The sequence below is a fragment of the Marmota marmota genome, unplaced genomic scaffold (genome assembly GCF_001458135.2).
Source record: "Marmota marmota marmota unplaced genomic scaffold, marMar, whole genome shotgun sequence".
Classification (NCBI taxonomy): Eukaryota; Metazoa; Chordata; class Mammalia; order Rodentia; family Sciuridae; genus Marmota; species Marmota marmota.
This window is the reverse complement of record NW_026000224.1, coordinates 4,238,960-4,261,331: the sequence shown is the minus strand read 5'-3', so window position 1 is coordinate 4,261,331 and position 22,372 is coordinate 4,238,960. Positions and strand designations below refer to the sequence as shown.

The 22,372-nt window shown below is 56.4% G+C and overlaps 1 protein-coding gene across 1 annotated transcript in view; it reads left to right on the top strand.

The window, feature by feature from the left end:
- Dlgap2 (DLG associated protein 2) overlaps positions 1-22,372 on the top strand; it is a 476,272-nt gene that overhangs the window by 438,119 nt on the left and 15,781 nt on the right. The window contains exons 7-12 of the mRNA XM_048792849.1: positions 634-690; positions 1,337-1,474; positions 1,920-2,139; positions 14,765-15,111; positions 16,064-16,105; positions 22,071-22,156. Of these exons, the coding sequence (XP_048648806.1) occupies positions 634-690; positions 1,337-1,474; positions 1,920-2,139; positions 14,765-15,111; positions 16,064-16,105; positions 22,071-22,156 (890 nt within the window). The remainder of the gene's footprint in view (positions 1-633; positions 691-1,336; positions 1,475-1,919; positions 2,140-14,764; positions 15,112-16,063; positions 16,106-22,070; positions 22,157-22,372) is intronic.

The following is a 22,372-nucleotide window of genomic DNA, read 5'->3' as shown; positions in this document are numbered from 1 at the left end:
TAGATGTGTATAAGAGACAGGGAGGGGAGCAGGGGACAGAGGCAGGAGGGGAGCAGGGGACAGAGACAGGAGGGGAGCAGGGGACAGAGACAGGAGGGGGATTGGGGGACAGAAGCAGGAGGGGAGCAGGGGACAGAGACAGGAGGGGGATCGGGGGACAGAAGCAGGAGGGGGAGCAGATGAACAGAAACTGAGGCACAGATACAGGAGCGAGGGCAGAGGGACAGAGAAGCAAGAGGGGTAGACGGGTTTGAGGGGTGACAATGTAGGCATCAGTTGGTGGGTCAAGAAGGAGGGGAGTGAGGGGATAGGCCAGAGGGGAGTTGGGAGCGGTGGCGGGGGCAGGAGGCCACTGGGCACCCTGCAGGGTGGAGGAATCTGCGCTCAGCTCTGATGCGGGCCTGGGGGAGTTGTGAGTGCAATGACAGTCCTGGGCACGGCACTGAGACGGGTCCTGGGCAGCTGGAGGCCTGTGGCTGAGAGCAAGGGGCCTGAGCCCCAGAGCTCTGCTCCACATGCCGTGGCACAGGGCGGGCAGGAAGACGGGCAGGAGGGGTGGCCAGAGCAGCTGGCAGGTGCCCATGGGCGCTGCCCCCCTCCCAGCTCTGACTCTGTCTTCTTGCTGTGTCCCAGGGAGACTCAGCCCCACCCATCAGTGTCATTGGCAAGCACCCCCAAGTGCACACGCATGTTAGTGGGTGTACAGCAACGTGAGGGGGGACCCAGGGTGTATGAGTACGTGGAGGTGACAGGCCATTTATCAAAGCCGCGGTCCATCCCGTGGAGAGATGCCCCTGTGGAAGAGCTGACCTGTTCATGCTGATATCAGCCCCTTGCCCTAGCAGAGCACTGGCCTGAGCTCCCAGCCCCATTCCAGCTCCTCAGGCCTCAAAGTCCCCGCCGCACCTCCCTCCCCTCAGTGCTCTGGACTTCCACTTAACTGTCCAGATCTGACCCAGGGACATGGACAAGCATCCATCAGGGTACCTCGGAAGGAGCGTGTCTTCCCCAGCTGTCTCCAAAGCAGAGCCCCGGGACTGAGCTGAGGGTGCAGCCCATGAACCCCCAAACCCACACCCCACCTTCTCGGGCCAGCACAGTGCTTCTCTGAGCACAGTGGGAAGACTGATGTGGACAGGGAGCATGGCTCAGGATGGAGCACTTGCCTGGCATGCTCAGGGCTCTGGGTTTGATCCTTAGCATCAGAGAGAGAGAAAGAGATCACAGTCTGCAAAATTATCGCTTATCTTTAAACCATCAAAGGAAGTCAACATGTAGCACCTCAAGCTAAGGGGGGAAGCCTGGGGGTGCGGTTGAGATGACCTGTTCCATGCAGACCCCCGGAGGATGCGTCCCGCTCACCTGCACTGGCTCACACAGTGGCGACGAGGCGGGTGGAGGGGCTGTGCCCCTGGTGACGCGTTTCCCTGACAACGAGAGCAACCTCTACCCTGAGAAAGCACTAAGGCAGCTTGTACTGGGGTGTGGTCTGGCTGCACAGCCCCGACCCAGAGCTGCCTGGGCAGAGTGGCTCGGAAGGGCGACAGGTTGTTGGAAACGAGGAGGGGTGAGCAGTTTGAATGCCAGCTTTGTGCCAGGCACCGTGTGAGATTTGCAGGTGCCCTGCTCTGGGTCTTCCTGCTAATCCACAGCCCACAGCCCAGCCTGACTGTGGGTCCACAGAATCTCATCATCTTCTGGAACTGGCTATGCATCTTCATGTTTTTGTAAGAAATAACTCAATAAATTGTTTCCCAAGCTTAACAGATTTCCAATGCTGATTTCAAATTAGCTGTGCTGAAAATATAAGACCGTAGGTGAATGTCGTGGGATGAATCCTTGTCTTCCTGATTCTTGTGTAATGTGGTTGGGATAACCCTGCTGGATTCAGGTATCAAATGTGCTGTTGATTGTTCTAGATGAGTGAAGCAGAGATCAATGGGCAGTTCGAGTCGGTGTGTGAATCCGTCTTTAGTGAAGTTGAATCTCAGGCCATGGATGCCCTCGACCTGCCCGGATGTTTCCGAACAAGGAGTCACAGTTACCTTCGAGCCATCCAAGCTGGTTACTCCCAGGATGATGAATGTGTCCCCGGGACAACGCCCTCCAACATGACATCCACCATCAGGTCAACAACAGGTAAAGAGCACCCTTCCTGACTCCCCAGCAGGAAGCCTGCAGGTGTGCCCAGCCTGTCCCCAGGAGTGGTGCATCTGCCCACAGGCGCCCTTCACTCTTCAGGCGTTTGGTACTTTTCCAAATTGCATGTGTTACAAAGTCACATTTGCAATAATAGTTTTGAAGCATTTTTTCCATGGATAGCCTTTATTTTTTCTCAGAATGAAATCTATAAATTAGCAAGTTCTTTAAAATAATTAAGTATAATTTTTGTAAAGTTTTGTACAAGGGAAAGAGGTTAAGTGCTGACATTTGGAAGGTGGTTGCATTTTAAATATAGACGCTAAACAGACTGCAGTGAGATTCAGCAGACATGCAAGGCCTCGGGGGGCCCCTGCGGTGCAGTGTCCAACTCAATCTCTGCCACTCGGGGCAGCAGATCCATCAACATGATTCATCGCTGTAAAGCCAATCAATCGTTAATGTAAATTCCCTAATTGTCTTAGGACGTGAAGGATTCAATGTCACGATTTCCTTCAGTGCTAATGGAGAACCATATCTACCCCTTTGAAGATTTACCACCTAAAACCAAGTATCACTGCCTGATGTTTCACTGCACCATTATTATTTATGTAACGATGAATATGCATGGTCTGGGGAGGCCATAAAACACAGCCCTCGGCGGCAGCTGGCTGCTCTGCCTGAGAAGGCAGAGAGGAGGAGCACCAAACACCGCGGTGCCCCCAGCGAGCTCCCCTGCTGTTGGGGGGTTGGAACGCCACCGCCGTACCAGAGGGGTTTGAAGTACAGTTCCAAGGAGAGAGAACAGATTCTGTCACAATAAAGTGAGAAAAAATGGGAGTGGGGGAGGAACAGGGGCTGAGAAGGGTGAGTCATGACACTCATGGCAGCCGGGCTGCGTCACTGCCAGGCGAGCGGGGACCTGGGGACAGCAGCTGCAGAAACCCAAGCTGAGCGCTCAGGCCTTCCTCACCTTGGAGAGGGGTTTGGGTGGAGCCTGTGGATGGACAGACCTCACCTCCCATGGCCCTGCCCGGCCCTGGGTCCTGACCCTTCCCAACCGCCCAGCACGGCCGTGGCCTAGAAGTGCCGGGAACAACACTGATCTGGAGAAAATGGCTTCACTCCTGGGGGCCGTCATTGTGGAGAGAGAGCCACAAGACAGATTTCACAGAATAACCCAGGAACAGCGCCCGACTCAGGCTAGAATTCTGATTTACATACACTCTATTTCGTCTTTACCACACACATTACATATTCTAAAAACTCTACAAACCAAATACATTTTTAAAATCCTTCTGTCCAAATCTTGGCCTAGCTCTGAGTCAAATCCCCTCTAGACGGCGGCGGAGCGTCAGAGTCGGGGCACGGCCTGGAGCTGGACAAGCAGAGCAGAGAGAAACCGGGCAGAATCGAGGCGCCGTGGGGCAGCAGCCTCCAGCAGCCCTGCCTGCCTCCGGCTAGTCATCTGCCTCTCCAAATACAAGTTAGACCTCGTGAGCCCGATCCATTTAATACGGTCACAAGAGCCCAAAGAAACAAAAAGCCCCATCTGGAAAAACAAAAGGGTAGAGAAAATTATCAAAACATTCAGGATGTGAATGCCTAAGTGATTACTGATAGTTGAACTTCCAATTTGATCCAGAGCTTCCTGTCAGGGGGCAAGAGGGTTTTCGTTATTTTGTACTTAAAATACTTCTTACTTTTGTAAGTATTTACACTAACACTGACACTTAATAGCTGTCCTTTGTTGGGGTATGTGGGTGTGTAGAAAGAGACTGTTTTGGCAAATTGATTTTCTTTTATGGTTCTAAAACCTGCCCTTGAAAGCAAATCCAAAAGGGTTATTTTCAGAAGCATCCCAAAGTGATCGGTTTTTGTTTGTTTGTTTTTTAGTTGTAGTTGGACACAATACTTTTATTTTCTTTATTTTTATGTGGTGTTGAGGATTGAACCCAGAGCCTCACACGTGCTAGGTGAGCGCTCTACCGCTGAGCCACATCCCCAGCCCCCAAAGGGATTGTTTTGAGGAATAAGATTCATTTAGGCAAAATTCTTTATGCAGGTTGAAACATAATACGTGATTATTGGCTTGCCCCGCCTTGTGAACAGGTGATGTGGTTTTAAGGCCCCTGTAGTACCTAGACATCAGGGTGTTCTCGCCATGGAAACACGGGGACTGGAGGGTGTGTCGGGCGTGTCCTTCCAGTGCTGCCCGACGGCCCCCGGCCTTGGAGGAGCTTGGCCCGGCCGAAAGGCACCCAGGCTGGTGGAGATGCAGCGTGTGCTGGACACCCCACCCACTGCCCCTCGTAGGAAACGCCTGTGTGTGAGCGGGTGTCCTCTGCTGGGCAGATCCGAGAGCATCTGGCCCTCATTTCACACCTGGTTTCTTTTTCATCTGCGAAATGATTTATCCGGCAGGTTTTCTGGTCTGACTTTGCATCTCACCTGATTTTCCTAGGGAAGGAATATTATTGATGCTGTGCAGGAAAATGGCCTGAAATTAGATCACAGGGACTTTTCTCTGGGCCTCAGACCGTCTCGACATAAGTCACAGCTGCCTCTAGACAGCGTCACGGCAGAGGGGAGCCGGGCAAAGGTGGCGGGGAGCCCGTACTGATTCTGGGGTCTGTAATGGCTGTTTCAAGGTGGGTTTTTGCTAGCACAGGAGAAAGCTGCTCTGTCGTTGGGTGCCTTGAGATGAGCACATTTCAATACCGTGGGTTTGTTTCTGTCTTTGAGTTTTGCTTCTCCATTTGAAGAAGTGGCTGCGTCTAGCCCCCCCGGGGGCCTTGTTGGTCTCACACAAGGCCTCATTTCCGAGGTGGGAGAGTCCCTCGGGAGCTGGACCCAAGCTCCTTCAGTGACCTGGCCGGTTTGGCCAGATTGCCCTGCAACCAATGTGCATGTTTACCCACAAAGATAGCAGACAGTTTTTGAAACTGGGATTTGAAAAAGTAGAGAGTACAAATTAAAAACCCAGATGTGGACATCAAATGGGCTGTTCATAAAGTGTCTTGGTTACTGGAGTGAAGGTGATCTAAAGTCATAACCTCGGGCCGCGAGGGCAGAGAGCGACAGGCAGGGTGCAGGCCTCACTTTGTCTACACAACGCACATCTGGTGTGTATGGGGTGGGCGCTCGTAAGTGAATGAGAGTCTCCGCTGACGCTGGCCAAGCGTGAACATTCAGACACGGAACCACGGACACCCATTTTCTTCTTGGCAAATCAAGCTGATCCAAGTCCACTCTGGGGCTGTGAAACCGCCCAGTCCTGGCTGCCAGTCGCCGGGAGAGGCCACAGCCCATGCCACCTGCTCTCTTTGCCATCCCACCACCAGACCTAGTGCCAAGCCACGTCTCCTGCCAGCGCCACACCAGAAACCCGTGTGTGACTCAAAGAAACTACAAGCACTGCTCCATGTGGAGTCAGTCTACAGTGGTCGCCGGGGCGACTGCTAGCTCTTCTCAAGCCAGGCCTGCTTGAGGTTCCAGGAACCCCAAGGAGCTTCCAACAGAGCTTGGTCCTGAAATAAAGCCAGCTGAGATGTGTCCCCAAGACCCCAGCCTAGAGTCCTGGCTGCAGGGCTGTCCATGACCAGGACTGTCACCATGGAGCGAGCCCACAGGCACAGTAGAGGCAGCGTGAGGAGCAAAGGACAAGCCCCACCACCAGAGGACCTGGGAGAGGCCTGCACTGTGGGGAGAGGGCGCTGGCTTCCCCGCCCGGAGGGTGGGCCATCAGAGTAGGGATGCTCAGGGATGTTCAGCTGTCACCAGCAAGAACCGAGCCCCACCTTCGTACTGTCTCCTCACATGGGGACGGGTGGCAGCTCCCAGGGCTTCTCCAGGAGTCACTGATGCCACCAAGAGGCTGCACCCCAGGGTCTCAGCAGGCCCAGAGCCCCCACTGAGTGAGGACCCCAGTCCCTGCCCTTGGGGGGGACCAGACGCTCAGACGTAGCTACCTGCTGAGTTTTCCACGTTGACAGGTGCGAGTATCACACAACTGGCTTTTCCATCCTGTGCATTTCATTTTCCTATTTAAAGTGCGGTTTTGAGGAGGAGAGTGCAGGCGGACTCAGAATACCCAGGGGTCTGTGGGCCAGCTCTGATCACCTGTGACTGAGATGTGCAAGATAATACATGCATTTATTTCCTTTAAGCCAACTTAACTCCAAGTCTAAGTCCCAACCCCTCCTGCCCAATGTACTAGGAAATTCAACCTCCATCACTTGGGACATGCCCAGGGCCAGGCCAACACCAGGAGCCCCAGGAAGCCCCTGGCCATACAGCACTGTCCAACTGGCTGCCCTAGGCTCTCCATGTCCCTGTGTGGGACCCCTCCTGGGTCTGCCGAGGGGCAGGTGTCCCAGGCCCCACCCCACAGACCCCTGGGTCCTGCTGCCGCTGCCCCACGGACTTCCTTCTCTCTGTCTGCCCAGCACCATCAATCTCCCTGCTGAGCTGGCTCTCCCAGGAGTCAAGGCAACTTTGCCAAGAGAGAGGCTGTCCTGGGCTTGACTTTCCCCAGCAAAACCTCCGCCAAGAAGGACCCCTGAGCCCCTGGAAGATGGAAGCAAGCCTTGGGGAAACACAGATGACACTCAGAGAATCAACGGGCGTGAGGTCGAGGGCGAGCTTCCCAGAACGGCAGTGACTGTCCAGCTGACCCTGCTCAGGGGGCAGCTGCTGACACCAGCTCCACAGAGGTCACAGGTGGAAATCCCAGCCCATTGACCCTGCCAGGCCTGGCTCGAATGCTCTGGAAAGCACAGGCGACTTAGGAGTATAAACAGACTTGAACCACTGCCCTTCTCTAAACCTCAGATGTCCCAATGTCAGCATACGTCTGAAAAATATGTTTTTAAGTGAGGAAAATCTAATGTCCCTCTCCCCTCAGAGCCCCAGAGCTGCTGAGACCATGCTGAGGGAGCACACGCTATCTATGATTGGTTTTCAGCAGGGGGACCAGCCAAGACAGAGTCGGCGGAGCCAATTTAATGTCCCCAAGATTGACACCAGAGACTGAATGGGACTGATTGCTCTGAAATTAGTCTTTCAAGCCCTTTCAAACACCAGCAGTGTGAGATGCTGAGCACGTACACCGCGAGCGCGGTGTGGGCTCTGGGGACCTGGTTGTGAATTTTGCATCATTGTTGGTATTTTCAAATGATGCAGGTTATATAAAACATGTTAAGAAAACAGTTGCTTAAAGAGGACGTGTGCATGTGTAGTCTCTCTTCTTAGACTGTTTAATTGCACTGAATTTGTCTCATGCTAACAGTCATTAAGGTGTGGGACCATGCTGTGCGATTTAGACCAGACCTGGGAGAGCTTTGGAAATCTGGATGGATCCACCCTGGGGAATCTTTATACCTCTGATTATCTATGTACTTATTTTGGAGACCCAGGAGGAATAAAATGATTGATCATATCAAACGTTACCATGAGTCCGTTTAAGACAGAGGAAGTGAAAGTCCACCAGCACAGCCACCACAGGGTCACCGCAGATCCCTGGATTCCTGGGGAGCATCGCATGCTGTGAACAAGGGCACCTGTATTTTCCCAGTTCTTCAGATTGTGAGTGTGTGCCTTTATCTCTTTCCTAATGGAAACTGACATTTTCTTCTTCAGTCTATGGATTGGTGGTAATAGACTTCTCGACCGTTTTGATCAATCACACAGTCAATTGAATCAAATTCTCAAACATTTATTTAGCACCTGATGTCTATGTGATACTGGAGTGATACCCGAGAGATGTCTTATAAAACAAAGGAAAGCAGAATCTCTAGTTGATATTTAACTCTTGCTCCTGATGGCTCTTGGATCGTTACAAACTATCCTGTGATTCATAAATGGGTCAAACTGCCTTTCTCTTCTTACATTTGTGGTGACATGCCTGTGTGCTTGGAGTCCCTGGAGCCATTCTTAGTGCCCTGTGCTCCTGCTCAGCACCCATCAGTCAGACCGTGGCCATCCTCCGAGGGAATGACGTGCCTGGCACACAGTGCATCCAGGGGGCGCCAGCTGAGCTGCTGCCCATGGTGGAGGTGGCAGTCACCGCACCGATGGCAGGGATGCTGCTCCTCCAGGAGAGCGGCCTGCCAGGGCTGTGCCCATGCCCGCGGGGGCAGGTTTCTGTGTGAACACTGCACTCTGTCCTTTCTCCACGACATACCTACAGAGCCATCCAGGGAACCAGCCACAGTTGTTAAATAAGGCGGAAGAGGTCTGGTGTGCAGAGTACGCAGGCCACAGGAAGGGCTGTGTTCATTCTCCATCCAGAGGGCTGCCCATCAGAAGCAAACTGGTAAGTTAAAAAGAAAGAAAGGACATCACGCCATCTCACCTAACAAGGCCAGGCACCACGGGACAGGGGGCAGCGGAACCATTTGACACGTCCAGGAAGCACCAGTGGGACCCACATCCATCTGCTCAGCGCAACACGTCAGCCCTCTTCCTCCCCGCGAGCATCAGGGGCCTCTCCTGGTCTACCTCACCTGCATGCAGGTGAGCCCCAGAGCAGGGACCTCTCCTGGTCACACCTCACCTGCATGCAGGTGAGCTCCAGAGCAGAGACTGCACGGGCCTGAAGCTAACACAGCGTGGAGGGCTTCCCAGGTGTCTCAGGACGGGCAGGTAAGTGCCTGACCTCGTGGGTCTCCCCCACTGGCACGGGAGCACCTTGGAGCAGGATCCGTGGTGTCTGGAACCTGGTGGGAGACGGAAGACGGGCCGAAGCTTTCGCCGGTTCCTTTAGAAAGCGCAATGCGCAAGGCAAGATGGAGGAAGGGATGCCAAGGGCCGCCCAGCCTCTCTGTGGACTCCGGAGGCCGGGCACTGTCACCAGCTGGCTCTGCGGGTGCTTTCTGAGTGCAGAGGTCAGGCGGAGAGTCACAGAACAACTGCCCTCGGATCAGTGACGCCAGTGTGGGGCAGGCATCGTGTCCACTGGGACTGGCAAGCCAGTGGTCCCCCCTTGGGGGGCTGAAGTGGGACCTCAGTGCTGCTCCAGCACTTGCATCACGTCTCCCCGGTCCTGAGGCCTGGCACGGAGTCTTCCTGTCAGAATGACCTGTGGGGGGAGGCAGCCCTGGCACCAGCTGGCACGCTACTCAGGCATGCTGCTCAGCGGCTCCGCAAATCACTGCTTTGACCTGTCACCCTCTGTCCCTCGTCCTCATCTCTGGGATGCTGGGGATGAGTCACTGTGCAATTCCCATGCTGCCCTCTTCTGTCCAGGTGACCTTCGCCGTGGCCAGCGAGGGACACGATTTTCTAGAGGCCACAGGGTGCTGTGGCCAGCCTTTTGTGTTCCGTCAGGAGCACTGTGTTCAGGGGCTGTTACAAATGGGACTGGAAACATCTGCTTCACTTACTGGGGCACAGCAGGCATGACCAGAGAACACCAGTCCGTGACGCCTCAGGCTGGCACCTCGTTTGTGGTTGGCACTGAGTGCGGGGTGTGGCGAAGGAGCCAGAGCCCACTCCCCTTCTGCAGAGAGCCGTGGCCCCTGAGGTTGGAGGAGAGCCCCTCGGCCAGGCACTGCCCTTCTCACACAGCTGCGGGCTTCTGGCCACTGGGTGGCGTTTGCTGCTTCTCGTGGGCTCTGGACGTTGGCCCAGAGGAGCCTGCTCCAGGTGCCCGGCTTGTGGGCCCAGCTCCACGGGCAGGCGCACAGGCAGTCCAGCCTCGCAGCCTGCAGTCAGGGGTGAGGGGGGCCTCTCCATCCTCGTGCCCTGGAGGTTGTGACCGTGCAGCCCACACTGTGGGCCCAGCCCTTCACCTGACCGCCTGCCTCCACGGGGAGAATGGAGAGTGCTCAGCACATGTCACCTTGACTCTGAGCCTCAGTGGGCCAGAGCACTGCTCTTGCAGCCTGAAGAAGCCTCGACCTATGGTCTGTGAACTTCTACTGACGGGGTCTTCTTTTCCTTAAATAAAGAGACAGCAGTGTCTAGAGATCTTAGCGTCATTTGCCAGGGAAGTCAGGCCTTGTCCTCGAGCAGAGGATGTGTCGAGTCACCCTGCTTCCCAGGCACCCTGGGGAAAGCTGCAGCTCAGCTTCAGGCAGACGTCACTAGCAGTCCATGTCCCAAGCAAACCCCAGCAACACATGACTGGAGACCGGCGGCTGCCACCACGGGGCAGTCACAGCTCCTATCAGGTCAGAGGGGTCGATGCCACTCACCCACACCCCGGGGCCACAGCTGTGGGTCTCCCAGTCCCCACGGGGACCACTCTCATCAGGAGTTCTCATCCAAATGTGCAAGTCCACGCTCTCCAGGACCAGGACACAAGGCGCAGCGTGTCCCTGAATGAGCCTGGGAGGGAGCCCCTGTGCCCCAAGGCGTGGGCCTTGGTCTCTGCATCGTCACTGGCATGACTTTGTTCTGTGTGTGCTGTCACTGGGAAGGGCCCCTCCTGGGCCATGTGGCCCTCAGAACTTCAGAGCCTGGAGAGCTGGCAAAGTCACGTTAGAGGCTGGTTTATTTCCGGTTTTTCTTCAGAAAAACTTGAGCAAGGTTCTGGCTGTGTTCTGTGACTTTTGAATATTTGAAATGAAAACAGGAGTGTCTGGAAGGATCGGACACTTTCACGGCTGGACCTCCCTGTCCAGGAGAAGCCAAGTGCCGGTTAGCCTGTACGGTCTCACTGACTCGCCTGCTCCCACAGACACCTCGGTGGCCAGCCCCCAGCGTGGCCGCGTCATCGCTTGTAACTTTAGGGAGCAGTGTGTCTGTGCATTGAGTCCTGTTTGATTCACACTGTGTTTTGAGACTAACATTAATCAAAGCGTCAAATCATCTTTAAACTCTTTAGTTGAGTCGTTTCTCCAGACTGGTTCTCTCATCAGACATTCACGACTTGATGACTTGATGACTTTTACACTACCCTCCTTGAGGTGCTCATCAAGAGGGTGCAGTGCACCCAAGTGTGGCTCTCTCATTCAACAGAAGAGCGAGGCTGGCCACTCGGAGCACATTCTCTCTTGATGATGTATCTGTGCTTTGAACCACAGAATGCTGATTTTCAAGTTTCCTTGTTGCCTTGCAAATGACTTTCAAGGATTGGATACGGACACGGTGTCTAGGACTCCAGGTGCAGATGGGCCAGCACATGTCCAGAGCAGTGGTGCTCGACACTTGGGCTCATGCGAGGTCACGTGAAAGCCTGGGTGGGGGCCATTTGTGATGTTTTGCTCCTATTCACTTCCTCCCATACCAGACGCTGCTCCCTCCTCTCCCTCAGTGCCTTTGCTGACCCAACCCTCTGAAGACCCGAAGGAGTCCTACAGTCCCTTCTGCTTGCTGTGCGTCATGCAGAGAGCGAGCCGCTGGATCTGTACTCATGTGGCCGTTTCACAGCCAAGCTTGCTGCCGGTCAGGACTGTCCAGGGTGGCCCTGCCGTGACCAGCCTGCAGCCACGCTCCCAGAGCAGGAGCCTCCACTCCACCTGGCTCCTGAGCAGAGACACCCGGCCGGCCTGGCAGAGGCACCCCACACCAGTCGTGCACAGACGTTCAGCTGCTTTACACGCGTAGCTGGTTCCAGTGTCACGAGGGACTGGGCTGTGGGACAGAGCCGTCCATGTCGTAGCCTTTCAGCTGGAATGGCGGCACCCATGTGTGCGTTCAAGGCGTCTCCCGCCTCTCCCTGTCCTCTGCAGACCCTGCTGGCCGCTGAGGCTCCTCCTCACATCCAGGTGCTCCAGGGCTTGGCGCAAGTTATTCAGAAAGTTTCCAAAAAGCAACTTGACCCAGACACATGGGGAGGGCACGGCTTTCCCACACCTTTTCCCGCCTGCCCTGCTCAGCTGAGAGGGGGGCTCGCCCGCCCGGCCTCCTCTCAGTGTGGACACTTCTCTTTTTATGGAACTTCACAGAAACCTGTCCACCCACATCTCCTGCAGGGTTCCTTCCACCCACCGTCACCCTCTCCTGGATGACACAGAGCTACCGCGCTGGCCTCAGGGTGCCCAAGAGGAAAGGCACTTTGCAGAGAGCGCCTGTCCTCAGCCGTCACTCTCGGGCGGGTCTGGGGCTCAGCCCGGCTCTCCACACACAGGCCTGCTCTCCTCCCTCGCAGCTCAGCCTCCATCTTCTGCCGACTCAGGAATGTGCTCAGGACAGTTTTTCTCCTCACAATGGAAAGGCGTGCACCTTCCCTCCCCGTGTGGGTGTGAATGTGGTGACTTGTGGCACCTCACGGGCACGTGTGTGGCTTTCCTGGGAGCTCAGAGCTCCGCAGGACACCCGGGAACCCTTCATCAGTTCACAACAATTCCACGCAGGAGGGAAGCTGGAGTGGTCTTTCCAGTTTTAGGCTCTTCCTGTTTTACTGGAACTCAACCGCACCCGTGACCAGATGTGTCGTGGGAGCCACGGAGGACAGCTAGGACAAAGCCCATGTTTCAGGAAGGCCTGGCCGAGGACCTTCCCCTCCTCTGACTCGCCTGGCAGTGTGGGGTCCTTGGCACCCTCCAAGGGAGCCCTGGGTCCTGATGTCTGCCACACCTTCTGCAGCTCAGCCCTGTGAAGACAGACAGCCACGCTGCGACGGACTGTGCTGCTCAAACTGGCTCGGTCCCCTGCCACCGTCGCTGCTGCGGGAATGTGAGACTTCTCTGAGTCCCTTTTCCTGCTTGAGAGCACCAGGGAGATGGACGGTGGGATCTGAGTGTGGCCGAGAGCACTGCCCACAGTCCTGCGCACTTCCTGTGGATCAGTGGAGCCAGTTGGGTGGAGGGAGGCTGCAGACTCCCTCCCACCCGCAACCAGGACAGAGGCGCTGCGAGAAACGGCCCCGGCTGCCAGTGCTGGCGCGGGAGGCCCTGTCCATGAGCTGTCCACACTGCTCACCTCTCCTCTGCACATGTCCTCACAGCTCTGGGTGCCCTGCTGGACCTATACTATGCAACACTGTGCAGAAAAACGTAGGCTGGGTGCAGGGACACACCACTATAATCCAGCAGTGCTAAAGGCTGAGGCAGGAGGATCACAAGTTCAAGGCCAGCCTCAGCAACTTAGCAAGGCCCTAACCAACTTAGCAAAACCCTGTCTCAAATTAAAAAATAGAAAGGGCCGGGGATGTGGCTCAGGGGTAGAGCACCTGCGTTAAATACCTAGTACCACAGAACAAACAAACAAACTTAATAAAAGGCAGCGTTTAAATGGCCCACCTTGTGCTCACCAAGAGGCCCGATTAGGAGGGCAGGAGTCTCCAGAAGGAGAGTCACAGGAGCAGAGCCGCTGAGCACCGTGCTCCTTCCCCTGCTCAGAAGCCCCGTGGCACCCTGAATGACATGACCTGCCTGTTCCACGGCCTCAGCCCTGTTGAGGTTGGGGCAGCTCGGTCCTCATGGTAGGGCTGGCCTATGACTGCAGCAGCCCTGGCCTCCTCTCCAGACATTACCAGGTGTCCCCCGGGGGAGGAGGACAAGGCCCCGCTGAGCAGCACTGGTTCTCACGGGAGCAGAGGACCCGAACTCGCCTGCCGCTCCTCAGGTGCAGGGCTCCTGGCCCAGCCCGTACCGGCAGCGCATCCCGAAGGCCACAGAGGTGCGGCTCACTGCATGCATGACGAGCTAGGTGCTGGGCTGCGGCCCAGCCTCCTGCACCTCTCTGCTACACCTGAAACCCACTCGGGTTCCCGGGAGAGAGACGGATGGAAGCTTGAGAACTGCTGTGGGTAACACACGTGTTGAGTGCACTCATGTGTGCCTGTAGCTCTGGAGAGTTGTCAGCTTGGCCTCGCCTCCCTGGCCTGGCCTCTCTCGCCAGCTCAGGGACACCCTCGTGAGCTCATGGAGGCCTCCCTGGCACAGAGCACAGGGAGAACACTGCCACCCTCCCGGGCACCAACGCGAGTCCAGTCAGAACCCAGATGGTCACCAGTGTGCAGGCCACAGTGGTCCCAGGGGCCCCTTCCCAGGAGCCCTGGCCTTCAGGAGCCCATTTGGTGGCTGGCTTGAGGATGCAGCCACGCCCGGCCCTGGAGAGCGGCTGGGAGCCGAGGCCTGAGGCGATCTCCATCTCCAGAGGCTGGCATGTCTCTTCCCCTGGCAGGCTGTGTAGGCAGCAGCGGGGCTGTGGCACGTGAGGCCTTGAGGAGGCGAGGAGGCCTGGGGGCTGGCCTCCACCCAGGGTCCACCCAGGGCCCTGTCAGTGGCCCTCACAGCTCGTGCCCAGGAACGGGCATGTGCGGGGACGTCAGTCGTCTGCTCGCTCTGAATGCTTTCTCCATTACGAAAGCAGCAGCTGCTCATGCAGAGGTTCTTAGGAAAGACAAGCGGAAGAGAGGACAGGACCAGGACCTCACTGAACAACGGCCACGCCCAACATCCCACCCGTGCCGGCCTTTCCTCATGCACTCTGACCTTAGTGCCGTCTCTGCTGCTAGACTCGAGGTGTTTTTGCAGTTTTTCTCTTTACAAATACATGGTGCAGACTCTCTGCAGCATCGAGGGCTGTGCCCATAAATATGGAAGCCGAATGCTTTGCTTCCGTAGGCCAGGGGTCCAGACAGGCTGGCTCGGTTGTGGCTGACGCGTGTTGAAGGTGCACCGCAGATGCCGACGGGCCATGTGTGCCCTGACCGGGGTTCTTTCTCTTACAGCGGTCTCCTACACAAATTACAAGAAGACACCCCCTCCGGTGCCTCCTCGGACCACCTCCAAGCCCCTGATCTCGGTGACAGCCCAGAGCAGCACTGAGTCCACCCAAGACGCCTACCAGGACAGCCGTGCCCAGAGGATGTCTCCATGGCCCCAGGATGGCCCCAGCCTCTACAACTCCACGGACAGTTTGGACAGCAACAAGGCCATGAGTCTAGCCCTAGAAACGGCCGCGGCCCAGCGCCAGGCCGACGGCCAGGGCAGCTCTGTGCGGACCAGCGACAAGGCCATCCTGGTGTCCAAGGCTGAGGAGCTGCTCAAGAGCCGCTGCTCCTCCATCGGGGTCCAGGTAGGCTCCCTGCCAGCCCAGGCGCCTTGCCTAGAACAGGTGAAGGAGCGAGCTGCTGCGCGTCCTCGCGCTCACGCCACCCGCAGCTGGCGGCGGGGACGGAGGGCCCAGCTGCACTCCGGCTGCGAGCCTGCGAGTGGAGGATGGGCGGCCTGGCAGCAGAGCCGGCCCCAGGGCGACCCAGGAGACCGGCTCCACACTGCGCCCTCCCGGGGCCCCGAGGGGTGCGATTGCGAGGTCACTGAACGGGTGGACAGTGTGGAGAGGAGGCCATCGTGGTGCGTAACCAGGGGGGGGTTCCTGCTTAGGTCCAGTTTTTCAAAAGCTGTTCATCTCCCAAAGGGTGCTGGAAAGAGGCAGTGGGGAGCCACCCAGGCGCAGTGCTGGGTGCCACGCAGGGCAGGTGTGACCAGGGTGCTCCCACAGGCGGCCACTCCTCTGGCTGTGGTCACAGACGCTGCGCCCATGCACCCGCTCCCGGGCGACTCACCTGCATCTGGGCCCCGGGGTCCTACCCAAGATCCCAACCCACCATGTGTGTCCCCTGAGTCCAGCGAGCTGGACTGTTGGCCTTGCCCAGTCAGCAAGTCTAGGTCATCTCAGTGCTGGCACTTGGTCCCAGGAGTTGGGGACATGGACTTCTCACTGTCCTGCTGACATCCCTCAGGGCCCCGTGGACATGGTCAAGCAGGGTGGCTGGCCACGTCCTCTGTGGCCCAGGCCACCTTCTGCTCCTCTGTTCAGCCTGTGTCCCCGGGGGCTTTGAGACCAGGAGCGCACGGCCCTGCGCCCTTTCCCGGGGAGGAGGTGTGTGGAGCCGGGAGTGAGGCCCCACCCCGCACGGTGCCTGTGTGCGAGGCCTGGTGGGGACAGGCAAAGCGCAGGGGCCACTGGCCCACTGGCCTTGGTCCCCAGCCGGGTCTCCACACTGTGGCTTCGTTGTTTTGTTTAGGATTCTGAATTCCCAGAGCATCATCCATACCCAAGGTCAGATGTAAGTACCAAACATCTCCAACGCCCGGCACGCATGACTTCTCTCACCTCCCTCTCTGGGTCTTCATACGACTGCTCTTGTCACTCCGTCCTGGCCCTATGTGCCAGGCTCCCCGCTGGGTGCTCCACATGGATCCTCAAGGACACGAGCCGGCCCACGTAAAGGGAAGGAGCAGGCGCTCGGCCGAGCCCCGGGCCTGGCGCTGGCCCAGGAGGGTGGAAGCAATGCACATTCCCCACCTCCCCAGCTCTGGGCACCTCATCAGAGGGACTTGAGGTCCCCAGATCAGCCAGGGGACGGCATGCTGCCCTGCGGGCACTCCCTGGTTCTCTCACACAGTGTCCTCCAGTGCACCCACCACCCTGGCCAGGGGCTAGTTCCCACTCCTGACATGCAGCTCAACAGCCCCATCAGGAAATGAGGACATGACCTCACGGGCCCATCAAGTTAGGTGGCCCTGACACCAGCCTGCCTCCTCCTGGGTCAGCTGGGCCCATGGCCACTCCAGCTCAGCAGCTGCTCCGCAGCCTCTCACCATGGCCCTCCCAGACCAGGGTCCACGAAGGCTGGGCCCGTGCTCCTCCTCTTGCCCACCCCCCGCACCCAGCACAGTGCCTGGCACATAGTGACCTCTTAGTGAATGCTGGACAGGTGAGTGGAGGGGCGTGTGGACAGCGAGTGCTGGACTGGTGTGTGGACGGCGAGTGCTGGACAGCAAGTGCGGAGAGAGGTGTGAATGCAAGGACATGCTGGACGGCCAATCCCCCCACGGTCTGTGGTGGTGAGACAGCCACAGCTGTGAGCTCCTAACCCGGCAACTGCCAAAATGAAGTCCATGGAAAGTTAAAGGAAAGCGTAGCCAGACACATGGAGCATCAGGACACAGAAAATAGCTGAGAGTTAGAGAAGCAGGACCAGGGAGCGCTCAGGGTCAGGGGTGCAGACGTGGAGCGCGGGCACGATCAGCAGGCTAAGGGTCATCCTCGGAGACTGATGGGCACCAGAGGGACTACAGACAGTGTGGGTACGGCCCAGAGCATCCCCACTCCCTGGCACATGCTCCTCCATCCTCACAGTGACCCTGTGTTCCAGGGTGGGGAAACCGAGGGTCAGGAGGGTGAGTGACTAGCTGAGGTGCCCCCCCCCAGGAAGTGGCCACTCTGCTTCCCACAGAGACACGGATTGCACAATGTCCCTGGGCCACTCCCACACCTTGGTCCCAAAGCCACCTGCCCTGCTCTGCAACCCTGAGCCTATAGAGAAGGGGGCTGGCACTCTGTCCGGCACATAACTGGACTGGCCATACGATCTGCATCCCTCAGATGCTACGGTACTGAGTGCTCATGCCCTCAGCCTGGCACTGGCTCTAAAGGGACAGCTTCCCAGGTTCACGGGCACCACATGACATTCAGCAGCTTCAGCTGTACCTCTGGGCTCCACCAGCGTGAAGTCCAGCTGGGTCCCACTCAGCCCACCCCCTGTCACGCTGTCCCCCTCCCTGCCCAGCTCAGACCAGACGTGAGCTGAAAGCCCCCATCACTCAGGTAGCCGACGCCAGGCACAAGTCCACCCCAGGGACGTGCGAAGGCCGTTAGGCCAGACGCCCCTGGGAAAAGGCAGCTGAGCTCTGCTGCGCACAGATCAGTCCCCGTGAGGAACATTGATCCCTGGTCCTGGAACCCAGACTCGGGTGGCCCTGCTTTCCTTCCTTTGCCCTGCCTTGTTCGTCAGTCCAGGTGTGTCTGTGACAGAGGTTTGCACTTCTGTGTGTGGAGGTGTGTGTGAAGCTGTGCCCAGACTTCCAGCTGGTAGAAGCAGACTGGTTTAAGGCACAGGAAACCTGGGGTCACACAAGCCCAAGTGAATCTCTATGTCAGCAAGGCATCACACGCACCCACAGGCTGTGAGAGTGAAGGAGCCACCTGAAGCCACGTAACCAGCCAGGTTGAGTGTCCCACGAGATGGAGGACCCTGGTCCCCACCACCCTGTCCTCCCTGCGTCCCATGTCCCCATCCTGCAGCCTGATCAGTAGCTACTTGTGCAGTGCCCAGGCACCTGGGGCAGAGAGCTGGAGAACCACACTAAACGTTGGACTTCATCAGTCTTCACAGGGGATGGCATGAGTTCATATCAAAGCCACACACCTGCCGGGCAGAGTGGAAGACTTCAAGGGTGGAGCTAGACGGGCTGGTTGGGGAGCGACTCCAGATCTCAGCTCTGGTGAATGGCTCCAGCCGCCACCCAGGTCTGCTCTCCCAGGTCCCTGCAGAAAGCTGGGGATCCGACTGAGCTGACCAGCCGTGACTTGGCTGCAAGCCTGGTCCACATGCAAGAGGTGACAGGGCAGCTTGTCCCCCATCAAAATCACTCCATGTGTGTGCACACAGGTACACAGCACACACATCCACACACACACAAGTACATGTGTACACGTGTTCACATACACATGAGTGCACTTACACAGATGCACTCAAGGATAGGTGCACACGTGCACATGTAAATATGCACATACATCCACGTAAACACACAGTGCATGTGCACGCCTATTCACATATACACATGTGCTCTTACACAGGGATGCAGCCAGGGATAGATGCACGCATGCACATTTACAGATGGACACACACATCCACATGGACACACCATGCATGTGCACACATGTTCACATACACATGTGTGCACTTACACAGATGCACTCAAGGTAGGTGCATACCTGCACATGTACAGATGCACACACACATCCATGTGGACACACAGTGCACGTGCACACCTGTTCACACACATACATGTGCACTTACACAGATGCAGCCGAGGATAGGTGCACCCATGTACAGATGCACACACACATCCTCGTGGACACACCATGCATGTACACACTTGTTGACATACACACTTGTGCACTTACATAGATGCACCCAAGGATAGGTGCACACCTGCACAAGTACAGATGCACACACACACATCCATGTGGACACACAGTTCATGTGCACACGTGTTGGTCTACTCATATGTCCCATGTATGCGTGGAAGAACGTACACATGCACACACTCATGCAGGGGCTCATGTGCACGTGGCAGCCCCACCAAACCCCTCGTTCTTACACAGATGGCGTGTGCCAGCGCCCTCCTGCAGCCCCTCCTCGTGGCTCCAGCTCAGCCAAGGGAGAGCTGCGGTGGCCGTCCTGGGGTCCCTTTGTGAAGGCGCCTGCCAGGCACTGAGCAATTGCTTGTTAGCCTGTCTTGCATCCTCCCAGTCAGGGAGCCTTCTCTCCAATGGAGTCCACTGGAAGAGTGGTGTTGCTGATCCACCTTTCCTAAACAGCTCTCCTAGTGGTGGGTCTTGTAGAGATGAAGACCCACGAGTCTTCCAGGACTCAGAACCCACCCACTCGTCCAGCCACATTTCCTGGGGAAGACCTGGGGCTCCCTTTGCACCGTGCAGACAGGCTTTCTTCCTCTCTGCCCTTCCGGCACTTGCTTTCTACTGGCAGGACGACCCCTTTCTCCAGGGGTCTCTGAGGTTGACAGGGGTCCGGCTCCTGCCACACGTGATTTCATCCTGCTCATCCCGGCCCTTGACTTCCCAGATCTTAAGGTTCTGAGCTGTCAACTGTGCATGGCTGTCACTGAATGTCCACGTGACTCTCCTGACAGTCCTAAAAGTCAAGGTGAAAGGACGAGGGACACCAGGGTGCAGCAAACCTCCCTGACTGGGCTTCGCCCTGTGTTTCACATCTGTCCCATGAGGTGTAGGATCTGCCTTGTTTTCAGACAAGAAGCAAAGACACAAACTCAAGAGCCTTTCCTGCCCCGGCACAGCCATCATCTGCAGAGCCTGGCCGGTTCCAAGAGCTGCCTGTCTCTAGCTCACCATAAACCACGAAATTCAAAGCCCAAAGAAAGGGGGAAGTCACGAGTGTGTGATGTGGTGTCTGTGGGTGTGGTGCTGTGTGCCCCCATGTGTCCTGACACTGCTGCTCATGGCACCACTAGGCTGCGCTGCCTGCGCCTGGCGTGAGCGCTCCATGCCATGACCCACCGTACCTTGCTCCTGCCCCAGCCCGTGTTCCCGGTATTGCCCCTTAAAATGACCCCATGGTGAAGACCTCACACTTAGGTCAGAATTCAAGACCAATTTCCTTAGGCTACAACCCTAGGAGTAGATTCATGTAGGCAAAAACCCTCAACTCTTTTTATGATGCAATTATGGGCTCTTTTTATTCCAAAATCTCTCTAAAAGTACATATCTGTGCCTTCATTTCACCACATCATTCCTCTGTCAAATTTGGCAATATCTGCTAAAACTACTAAAGGCAATCTCCTCTGACCCCACAGCCTGGGTCACTTCCCATGTCCCCAAGGTTTGCCCGTGTCCCCAGCACTAACGAGTCTTTACAGCAGCATCAATGTGACAAAACACCAGAAATAGCCAAGTGCCTTTCACTGAAGACTAATCAAATAAATCAGGTTACATTTCTAAGGTGGAATAATGAGCAATTAGAGCTCAAAGCCATACCACATCCTGACATGGAACTTGAAACAATAATTCTATCACGATCTTATTGTGCAAAGTCTCAATAATCTCCATGTCCAGAAAGAAAGGACGTAATGAAACTATGACCCACGTAGGACCGGAAGGAGAAGGGCATGTCCTAACAGGAAGGTTGGAATTTTTCTTCTAGAATTTTCTTCCGATAGTAAGCAATTCCTCTTCCAGTGGTCAGCACATAAATCAGGTATAGTTTCTGCATATATTCTGGAAATATGCCAGTAAGAGGCAGGAGTCCCTGATGTTCCCTCTGCTCAGGAGAACCAGCAGCTGTGGGTTCAGAGCAGGGTTCCCAGGGCAGAGCCCCAGGAGCACCCCAAGCAAGTCACTCACCTTCCTTCAGGGTTCCCCAACCGGCCCACCCGGGAGCACCAGGGTCATTGTGTGGATGACTTGCCGCAGTGCTTAGGACCCTGGGCCACACCTGGGGCACAGGCATATCCCACGAATGTGGAACCGCCCTCCGCCTCCTGCCACAGAGCCTCAGTCTGTTGGCACAGGTTCAGCCGAGGACAGTCCCGGTGACGGCAGGATATCAGAGAGCAGCTCTCCTCTGCCGGCTACTGTCAGCTTTGACTGACGCTTTCCACCTTCTCCTCGTAGCGACGAGTACAGTTGTTTTAAACATGCTTTTTAAACTTGGTTGTGGACACTTCAGATCGGGGTGTGAGGACAGGAAGGTGAGGCTGCTCCTCGGTGCCTGGAGGAGCCCTGTGGCTCGGCCAGTCTTGGCTTCACGCACTTCACATACCGAGATTCTGTGGCCGTTTTTTAGGAAAATGTCTGCTAGGATATCCTCCTGTGAAACCTTGACGTGACTGAAGGTCACTGAAGTCCATGCGGGTTGGGGGTACTTGGGGCAGGGCCACAGTTAGGGCTCTCAGGAGAAGCTTTCTCAGCTGAGTCGCTCTGGCGGTCCTAGCAGGCAGGAATGACAGCCGTGTGCAGGAGCCGGTGAGAGCGCGCCTCGTGTTGCTGACAGACGCTTCGGTCTCTGTGTCTCTGTATGTGGATGCAGCCATCAGTATGATCCTATTAAATGCTTACTGTTGTCGTTAGCCCTGCCTGGCTCGTGCTGTACTGACTGCCTGCAGTGTAGGGGGTGAGAAGAGCGTCAAGTCTGTAACCATGCAGTCGACAAAGTCTGTTTTCTTCCTAAGCTGAGTGGAGCAATTTTGTTGGCATACATCGAACAGAAGACCTGAGTTCAATAGTTCCGTAAAAGTTGGTGGGACACAGTAGCAACATGATCACACCAATGTGAATGCACTTCCCCTCCAGGGTCTCACTGGGTCTAGTGCATTTCTGCATTAATTAAACCAGTGCACAATTAATTACAGAAAAGAACAACAAACATTCCCCCTGGCTCAGTTCCCGTGTTTCAGCTCTAACACGGATGCTCTGTGTTGAATCAGGTGGAAACGGCTACAGATTCGGACACGGAGAGCCGAGGCCTGCGGGAGTACCACTCTGTTGGAGTGCAAGTAGAAGACGAAAAACGGTAACTCAGCCCTTCAGGATGAGGGTGCCCCAAGCACTGCACGTGAGCCTGGCCGCCCGCCCCAGCCCACTGCCCTCTGCAGCTCCTGCCGCTCTGGAGACAGGGCCCTGCGGCAGCCCTTTGCCATTTACCTCGCTGAACACTGAGTTGTCCTGCTCCTGTGTCTTGTTCCTCGGGGGCAGGGATTGACCACAAAAAAAGGGCATAGTCCCTTAG